Genomic DNA, 10,368 nt, shown 5'->3' on the forward strand with positions numbered 1-10,368 from the left:
CATTGGTCATTAGTTTTATTTTTTAAAATTATGTTATAATGGAACTAAAATTTTAAGTTTTTATTTCCTTTATTTCCTTTACACATTTTCATTTAAATTTTCCTCAAAATTTCTTGATAATATGATACCTTATTTTTCATTTAATTTAATTGACATTTCAACTCTTGAAGTGAATTGACCAAAATGCCCCTCATCGGGTTATAATCCATCTTTTTCATAATCCCCGATGAGTCCTTAGATCTTTGGTTCACTTGAATTTTTATTGTGTCTATCTCAATTAATTTTTCCTTTATTTTTGGTCCCCAAGGTGGCTTTAAATAGTACTATTCACATACTAAAAATGGTATTATTCAGAGCTCGAATGTTCGGGGTGTTACATAAAGTTCTAAAAGTTCAAAGCTGTAAAATTCTCATTCTGAGTATCTTCATTATATTTCTTGTGATGTGTTTTTTGTTGTTTTCTCATTTTAATTTTGTTTGTAGAACTCACCACGAGTGAATAGCTTTCTTAATTCTAGAATTAGGGATGTAGCACTTTCAATTTAGTTATGATTTAATTTAGTTCTATTTCAATAAATCTAGGATTTTGTTCTTTGATTCAATCTCTTGTATTCTTAATGTATGTTATATGTTGGCACCCACTTAGAATTGATTCTAGATATTAATTGAATGAATAAAAGATAAAAATTAATATTAGAATAATAGGATTTTGAACTTAGGGTTTTTGACCTAGAGATAGGTTAAGATTCTATGTGGAACTAGCAATTAGTCAAAGAACTTAATGGATCTTAATTAATTTAATCGCTATGAAAGTAGGGTTTAAATTAATTAAGATACAACTTAAGTACCTTGAGAGATGACTTAGGATAACTTAGGATTCATTTTCTTCAAAGTAATAATTTTCAAGTTATTAAATAGGTTAGATTAAATTTGAGACTGAATGAAGTGTGCCCTAGTTCTGGATTGCTTTTAGTTATTGATATTTTCAGTTTAATTAATCTGCTCTTATTTACCTTCTAGCCATAAGTAGTTTAGTTTATAAATTTCCCTACGAATTCTATAGTCTAGATAATTATAATTGCTGTGTAGTTTGGTACTCAAATACAATTCCTCATGGAAATGATACTCTACTCACTACTCTATTACTTATTAGTGATCCATGCACTTATGGAATTTTGCACAACAATTTAAGCTATATTTAATTAAACACAATGCAATGTAATTATCATTCCATTCGCATACTTTTTTGTGGTGATAATAATAAAGGAGTGACAATTGTTATGGTGATAGGTGGTCAAGATGTATCATAGACTAGTTATAGCCACCAGTCCAATTTTGGCTCAAAATCAAATTGGATCGACTAGTTTTTGTCCGTTCAAAACAATTTCTACATTAGAACTGAATTGTGCATTGACTAGAGTAACCTCAACCATGAGCTAGGTTGTGTTTGAAATTGGACCAAAACCAATTGGATCAATTTTGAAATTGAAACTTGTCAACATTTTTCAAGCTCGAATCAGGCTAGAATTGTTTGGTGTGGACTAGTCCAAGTCCCTTTCCACTTGAACCAAACAAGATTGGAATCAGCATTTCAACCAATGATCTAGTTCAATTCAATTCACTTTTTAAAATAAAAAAATTAAAAAAATTTCGACCATTGGATTGTGTTAAATCTAGATCAAACTAGTACTAAATAAGAATCAAAACTAGAAAATTGGACTGGAATCATTGATTCCAAACCATCTTTGAATCATACTTTTATTATAAAATCAAATCGAGGCCAAGATTAGATAAGTGATTGCGGTAGCAATTGATTACAGTTTACAAGCTTGAATAGGACCAAAATTATCTTTCTTTTTAGAATTATATTGGACTAGGTGGTTCCTATCTACTCCGATTCAAGTCAGAGTTATTTGTTTCAAAAAGAAAAAATGAAATAAAATTTTCTCCAAATGGATTGACTCAAACCGAATGAGCAGTAATAGCATCAAAACTAAAACCAAAATTGAAACCTATGGTTCAGTTTAGGTATTTAATTCCACAAACCAGAACCACTAGTTTTTACTCAAAATAGAACTCAAATTGGCCTAATAATGTCAATTAAGCATGACTAGAATACCACACTGATCTAATGCGATATTGAAGTTAGATAGAAACTAGTCTGAATCGAATTAACAAAAAATAAAAATAAAAACCATAATAGAATTGACCAATTCAATTCTCAGTCAAAATCAATTTTTTCCCTTTTAAAAAATTGAAAAAACATTAATTACGGTATTTAATCAAATCAGATCAAATCAAAATCAAATTAGGACTAAACTAGAAATGGGAACCTAGAGTTCAATCCCCAATCCCCTTGAACCAATGTACCAAAATCATTGTTTTCTGCTAGAACTGACTCAAACCAAACTGGTAGTTATGCTGAGTGACAATGAAAAATAAAAAAAATAAAAAAACAAAAAAACAAGTGATGCGATTACATGCATTTATTTGCATTAGTCAAAATATAATGAATTACAAAATATAATTTTCATTCCATACATCAAATTTTTCTTCTATAACCAAGTAATAGAATATGTAATATAATCATTGATTGCATTACATCTTCAATTACATTCTATAAAATATAATATTAAAATAAATATAAATATAAATATATAATTTACATTTTTAATGTAATATCAAATTTAAATGTAGATTCATTTGAAATTCTCAATTATTCAAATATAAACTAATCCCAAGTGATTTTTACCACCAAAATTATTCTATGTTTCTAAGTTTTGTGACTACTTCCCATTTTGACAGTTGTATCAATATACTTGTTTTCAAAATTCATATATATATAGAGAGAGAGAGAGAATTTTTTATCTTGTTTAGAACAATCATATCATCTTTCCATGTATTAGTGATGTCCCTCACTTTTTCTTTTCGTTCTTTTTTTTTCAATGAAAATAAATCTGTAATTTGTCCATTTATAATCAGATTTTTTTTTAGTTTAATAATTTTTTTAATGAGAGGTTTTGTGTTATCTTAGAGTATTAAGATTTGAGTTATCAATGGGTGATGATTTTGTAGTTAATATTCAAGCAATCATGCTGGTTTAAAGAGATAAAAGTTGATTTGCAGCTTAGAATAACCACTTAATGTAGTATTCTTCTCATCCATTTGTATTCTGTCAACATAATGGGAGAATATTAAAGTAATTATTTTATTAATTTTTCTTGCAAATTTTATATTTTGAACCTTTTGATATATGTTTTATGTTTTATATTTTTGAAATCAAGATATACTATTATCTCAATGAATGAAAGATTCATAATTTCCTCTTTAACAATTAGTATTACACAAGGAACAATTAAAAGAAATTAGCATTTTATCAATAAACTTTAACTCAATGGTATTAGAGTGATTTTTAAAACTGTGAGATCTCAAGTTTAAGTCTTAGTCAAATTCAATTGTGCCAAAAATAATAATAATAATATAATAATAATAACAACAACTTAGCATTCTAATTGTGAATCACTAGATATGTACATTTACAATAACAGGAAAGAAAAATATAGAAGGAAAATTTGGAAACAAGAAGAGCATTTCACTTTGATTGCACAAAATATATAACTTCAATTCTTCAAGCCCTACAACGAGGAAGAGACCAGCTGCTGATCACACAAGACTATGCAGATGTTTATTGAACTTCTCCATTTGTCCTAAAAACATAAGCTCCTGAAAAATAACGAAGCATTAAACAATCACATAAAAAAATTAAAATTTTGAAAAATAATAAAAAAAAAAAAGAAAAATTATCAAAATCGTTTAATTACCTAGTGTAGGCATTAGAAAAGCAAGTGCTGTAATACCAGCAATCTTGAGGGGCAACCCAGTCTTAATCATATCTTTGATCTCAATATGCCCAGTAGTGAACCCTACAATATTGGAAGGTGTTCCAGTTGGAAGCAAGAAAGAAAATTGTGCTCCAATTGCTCCAGGAACCATAAGCAGCAGTGGGTGGGCATGCATAGATTTTGCAATTTGAATGAGCAGAGGGACCAAGAGTGTGGTTGTGGCATTATTGGAAGTGAATTCAGTGATTGTGGCACTAATGAGACACACAATAGGGGCAATTGCCCAGTATGGTGCTTCCTCCAAGAAGTCCAATGCTTTTGAAAGCACATCAGCCAGGCCACTAGTCCTCACTCCATCTGCAATGGCAAAACCAGCTCCTAGGAGTAATATGATGTTCCATGGTAGCTTCTTGCATTTGTTCCAATCCATCAATTTCTCACCCTTTTGCTTCTTGCTTGGTATTATGAATAGTAATGTTGCCATCATAACCTATTTACCACCAAAAAAAAGAAAGTTTTCAGCATATTCATGTGTGCGAATGAGAATTATTAGTTATTCTTGATAATTAAAATCTTAATTATTGATATGTTCAATGATTAAATTTCCGAAACGATTCTAATTCTAATATAAAAAAAATGTCGTAATATCTATTGAATGATCCACTCATTGGACTTCAATTTGAAAGATTGATTCAGTCAATTTCATTACCCTTTTTTTGTTAACCACTTTAAATTTCATTTTAAAAATCTTATTTTTTGATAATTTAGAAAATGTTGTAAGATTAACAATCGATTCGAGAGCTTGGGAAAGTTCAAAATATACACGAACATGTGTGCGTGAAAAGAATCTTTTACTCACACTGACAGTTCCATCCCCAGCACGTCCATTGAAGAGAGCTCCCCAACCAGGAATCTCATCTGTTAAGCTTCTTGTCATCCATAAAACTATTAGCATCTGCACACCAACCAAATCAAATATAAGTTAATTAAGGGCTTGGCACAAACTAATAAAGTAACATCAATTAAACGGTAATCAATTATCACTTAGACACTCACCCCAAATATGGCTAAAATCGACTTTTCAGCAAAAGCCATTGGACCTGCAACCACAACATAGACACAAAATTAATGTTTATTTATTAAGGAAACGTTTGATACAATGTTAAAGGTTAACTGTTATTTCTGTAAATTTTAAAAGAGTGATTATCTAAAGGGTAATAATAGAGAATAATTTAACATTTTAATGTTATTCGATAGGACAAAAAATTAAAAAATATCTTATTAGTATATGTTAAGCCTTTTTTAATTTAACCCTTAAGATAAAAATTTTATTTGTCATTTATACTAATAAAGTATTATGGTTATTAAAACCATAATTAGATCCCATCAAATCAGACAGAAAAAAAAAAGGTCCATTAAGTTCTTATATTTTTATATCTACAACTCAATTTACTCGATTATTTATAGGGATGAACCCAATCTAAAATATAAACCATAAAAAAAATATCTAGTAAACTGATTACAAGAATATCATTTACAGTACCTACTATCCAAAGAGGAATTCTTTCAATAGTAATAGTCATTTATCGTACTTTTCTCTATATTAAATCAAGTGATCATGCTAGAGACAAACAATTATAGATAACTATGAGATGATATCTTTTTGATGGGAGAAGAGAATTATTATTCTTATTTATTTTATTATTCTCCTATTTTCCTTGTTTTATTAATTGAAGAAATAATTAAAAAATAAAATATCAAATATAAATATTAACTACGTTTAAAATTAATCCAAACTCTTATTTATTAAAAAAAATAACTTCTTATTGGCATCTAAACAAGTATAATAAGAGATTAAAAATTACTGGGGTAATTACTTTTTTCTGACTTCTTGCAACCGTTCCATAATAATTTAGTAAATGCATAAGTTTATATGGAAAAATTTTGCCTAACATGGTCCACCATTAACTCAATATATAAATACACTAATCATTTTACCTGTATATTGCATAGAGTATTTATTATTTTATTTTAATAAATAATTTAATATATATTTTATTATATTTTTATAATTATGTTATAAAATTTTAATAAAATAAAATTTTAAATAATTATAAATTTATTTCAAATTTAACAAAATAAATTAATTAATAAATTATTTTTTATCATCTTTAAATTATTTGATATATATCAGTAAAAAGTCTAAATAAAATTTTAAAAAAGCATAAAATTTTTAAAATATTATTATTATAATAATTTTTATACTTAAATATAAGATGAAATCTAAATATTTTAATAAATAAATTTTATTATATATTTTTATTTTAAATTTAAAATAGTTGAATATAAACTAGAAAAATCCAACACGAATACAACTGAGCTAATTGTAGTCAATGGTTCGGATGAGAATTTTATCAAAGTTCAGGACCTTACCTAGAGTTTCAAGTTCTCTCTTAAGGTGAGCTCTGTCCAAATAAGCAGAGAGGACTTGGCCTGAACCTCTTGAGCAATACAACAAACAAAGTATGGCCCACAAAGCAAGGAAAATTACCAAAGCCAGAGGAAACCCGAAGAAGAACCAAGTGCTGAAGCTGATAGGATTTGCCTGTGGAAAATAGCTCTTCCACATCCCCACCAATATCAGGTTGACACCCGTCCCCGTAAGAGTGCTCATCCCTCCAACAGCTGCAGAGTATATCACCCCCAGGACCACTGCCTTGCAGAACTTTCCCACCACATTGTTTTGTCCTTGGACTGGACCCACCGGCAGCCGCTGCAAAATCCCTGTCGCCACGGGCATCATAATCACCGCCGCCGCAACGTTGTGCATCCACATGCTGACAAATGCTGTGGTGCCGCATATTCCAAGGAGGAGAAGTGGTGGTTTTACAGGATCTCCGCAGAACAGATGGGTTATCTGTATATTATAAATTCATAATACCCCACAATTATTTCCAAGTTCAAGAATCCAGTGATTAAAAAAGAAAAAGTGAACTAGTCGTGATTTAAAAGGAAATTTCGATCTCACGTTTAAGGCCAATCTCTTGTGTATATTATAATGCTCAACAGCAAGAGCCAGGATAAAGCTTCCAAGAACAAGAGCAATCACATCATCCATATAAGATTTAGCAACGTTATCAGCAGAAGCAATTCCGAAGAATGGAAACAGAAACAGAGGTGCCATCGAAGTGATCGGCATAGGCACAGCCTCCGTGAGCCACCAAGAGAACATCCACGCAAGAATGGCTAACATGTTCCTGCTATTCACCGGAGCATCTAACTTCACCAACAGGCATATTATGGCACACAAAAGAGGCCCTAGGAGGATATAGAAATTGGCTGGTGTGAGAAGGGAATCCTTCAGAGATGAATGGGAGCTTGATCGACGTTGGATTGTTTGATCGTGGACGGGAAGAAGAGGAATCTTGGATTCGTCGGAGATGATATCGGAGGAGGTATCTGCAGGGCTCATTTTGTTTTATTTGTATGAAAATATGGCGATAGAGGGGAGATGGAAAATTTTTATATCTGTAATTTGGATGGAAGGAAACAAGTGGACAAGTTCTGTTTCTCTTTCTTTATTATTAATATTTTTCTGCGGATTTAGCTAATTAATGCTCATCATTTGTCACATGGGAATTTTTTTAGAACACAAACAAAATAAAATAGTGTAACTCGACTAATTAACACAACCTCACATATTTATATCTTTATCAATAATTACTCGAATTTTATATAAAAATTAAATAAAAATTTCTCGACTCACATGCGAATGACATATTCTTTACTAACATTACAATTTTTTTTTTTCAAATTAGAATATCACAGTGATTAATGAAATTTTTTATTTAAAAATACCCTTATAGAAAGATATATTTAAAAATAAAATTATTTATTTTTTCAAAATTTTCAATTTCATATTTTATTTATGAAATGTAGTCTATATTCATATCCGGAAAGTTTGACCCGCATATGTGTCTTAAATCGGGTAAATAATAGGATATTAAAAATTTATATATAATTAAATAAAAAATTAGCCACAATTAATATTTAAATTTAAAAATTTAGAAATTTCTATTTATTAGCCTAAATTGAAATACTAAATTTAGGATCAATTTAAGTGGATTGCAATCGAAAAATAAATTGATTTATTTTAATTTATTTTTTTCGATTAATTTAATTTGATTAATATTTTTAAAAGTTTAATTTTTTATTCAATTATTTTATAAAAACTGAAAAATCAAATTGATCAATTTCAATTTATGAATTTTTTTTATTCAATCAGTTTTATATAATAAAATTTTCTTTCACAGTAAGCTAAAATTGATAAATTTAATTGAATTAAATTTTTCTGATTCAATTTGATAAATTCAACTCCTACTTTAATTTAATTTGATTATTATTATTTATTTATATAATTTTTAATTATTTTAATTCAATTTAATTTGAAATTAAATCAATCAATATAACAAAAAAAAAAGGATAATACACTCTTAAAAATTCTATTTAATCTTTCTGAAATAAAAATATTACCATGGACTTACACTCTAAAAAAATTAATGTTTCGTCTATCATTGATGCGCTAAGTAATAATTAATAAAATTAAATAAAAAGAAATAATATTAATTATTCTAAAAGGGCGGCTGGAGGCTTTGGTGGGCCATCAAGGAAAGAAAGCAAAGCCACGCGTAACATCCCAAAAATTAAGTTTTCTGGGAAGAGCCTGAGCTGCGTAGCTTTAATTTGTAGCCTCTGAATTATTATCTGATGTGACGTGGATATGTTGTACAAGATTTTGCAACTTCTTAGGAAAATTCCTTCAATACCAACCCAAACCACATCAATGGATTAGAAAATATAATATATAATTATATTTAAAATAAAATCGAAATTAAAACATAAATTCTTTTTTTTAATCCAAGAACACATAAATTTTTATTTCATACTAACAAAATTTTCTTAAATTCCTCGCAAAATATAGTCAAAACTATTCGAAAATGTAATAAAAATAATATTATATTTATTATTTTAAAAATTTTACAAATATTTAAAAAAAGGCTGAATGTAAAAACCTTATATTGAATTGAACTTTGACATTTTTAATACTTTAGTTATTTTTTTAGAAAATTATTATTTAATTTTTATATTTTAATAAAAATAATTATTTAATCCTTATATTTTAAAAATATACTATTTAGTCTCTATATTTTACTTATATTAAATTATTTAAAATTTTTCGTTAATCAATATCAGTTAAACTATTATTTACTTCATCTATTTTAAGAAAACTAATTAGTTGATCTATGTATTTTGAAAAACACTATTATTTAGTTTTTATAATTTAATAAAACTAATTAGTTGATTCTTATTCGAGTATTTTCATTCAATTTCTTGAATAGTATTATTATTGAGAAATAATTTACCTTGATTACTTTGAGATCTAGAAAATTTGATTTTTTTTTTTTTTTTGTAGATGTCTTGTAAGATAAAAATAGAGAGAGGATGAGGGAATAAGAGTGGATGCTCATGAGAAGAAACATAGGAATAGAAATAAGAATGATAAGAGATAAATAAGAGGAGAAGATAGGGTGGTTAAGATATAAAAAATAATTATAAGAATTGACTAATTAGTTTAAACAAAATAGAAGGACTAAATAGTTGTTTCATTGCATTGACTAGAGAAAAAATTTACAGAAGGACTAAACAATTTAACGAAAGTAAAAATATAAACTAAATAGTATATTTTTCAAAATATAAGGATTAAAAAATTAGTTTCGTTAAAATATAATGACTAAATAATATTTTTTCCTTTTCTTTTAAGCAGAGGATTAAGAGGGTGAAAATTTCATTCTAGATATATCATATGGGTAATAAGCTTTACCATTAAATCAAGTTACGGTAGATATTGTTTTTAATTTAATAATTAAGAGTTAGAACTTTTTTTCTTTTAACATTATTATGGCCGTGTCAATTTTTTTTTAAAAAAAAAATTATAATGTCGTAGTGTAATGAAACCTATAATTTAATAAAATGAAATTAACTAATCTTAATTAATAGCTCAAAATCTTAATACACTTCTTCAAAAATATTTTGAATGAAAAAGGTATATACTTCATTTATTTTAGTTTATTTTTAATTTTTATTTAAATTAGCTCAGAAATTTTAATTTAAACTCAATTTAACACAAAAATAAAAAGACTAAGAAATTGAACTTCTTTATTTTTCTTATTTAAATCAAGAAATTTGCCTTATAAATTTTTATTTTCTCCAATAAATATAAAAGTGAAATTGATTTGGCTTTTTAGTTTCATGAAATAAATTAAGATTTTGAGCCACTATGTTAGTTAATCCCCTTTTATCAAGTTATAAATTCCATTGTAACGCTATATCATTGTTTTTTAACACTAAATTTGAATATTTGATGAAACACTAACAAATGCCATAACTATAGCATGAACGTGGAAATGTTAGCTCTAATTTTAATTGAAACATGAAGATTTAAGTTTTTGTTATTTGGTTAAGCAAT

The 10,368-nt window shown here is 27.3% G+C and overlaps 1 protein-coding gene across 1 annotated transcript; it reads right to left on the minus strand.

Moving 5' to 3' along the window:
* Positions 1 to 3,455: 3,455 nt before the first annotated feature.
* Positions 3,456 to 7,499, minus strand: LOC110637992 (tonoplast dicarboxylate transporter). Its single transcript, XM_021788380.2, has 6 exons — positions 6,871 to 7,499; positions 6,276 to 6,759; positions 4,899 to 4,942; positions 4,702 to 4,797; positions 3,822 to 4,332; positions 3,456 to 3,723 (listed from the first exon to the last, which is right to left on the minus strand). The coding sequence occupies exons 1-6, from the start codon at positions 7,312 to 7,314 to the stop codon at positions 3,686 to 3,688; spliced, it is 1,617 nt and encodes a 538-aa protein (XP_021644072.2). The 5' UTR covers positions 7,315 to 7,499; the 3' UTR covers positions 3,456 to 3,685.
* Between the last annotated feature and the right edge of the window lie 2,869 nt (positions 7,500 to 10,368).

This window comes from Hevea brasiliensis, chromosome 5 (genome assembly GCF_030052815.1).
Source record: "Hevea brasiliensis isolate MT/VB/25A 57/8 chromosome 5, ASM3005281v1, whole genome shotgun sequence".
Classification (NCBI taxonomy): domain Eukaryota; kingdom Viridiplantae; phylum Streptophyta; class Magnoliopsida; order Malpighiales; family Euphorbiaceae; genus Hevea; species Hevea brasiliensis.

Excerpts from the sequence above, each read along its gene's own strand:
- LOC110637992 (XM_021788380.2), bottom strand. The coding sequence starts at position 7,314 with ATGAGCCCTGCAGATACCTCCTCCGATATCATCTCCGACGAATCCAAG. Across the intron at positions 4,943-6,275 it reads GAGAGAACTTGAAACTCTAG|GTCCAATGGCTTTTGCTGAA; the intron begins GTAAGGTCCTGA and ends TTGTGGTTGCAG. Across the intron at positions 4,333-4,701 it reads CTGGGGATGGAACTGTCAGT|GTTATGATGGCAACATTACT; the intron begins GTGAGTAAAAGA and ends GGTGGTAAATAG.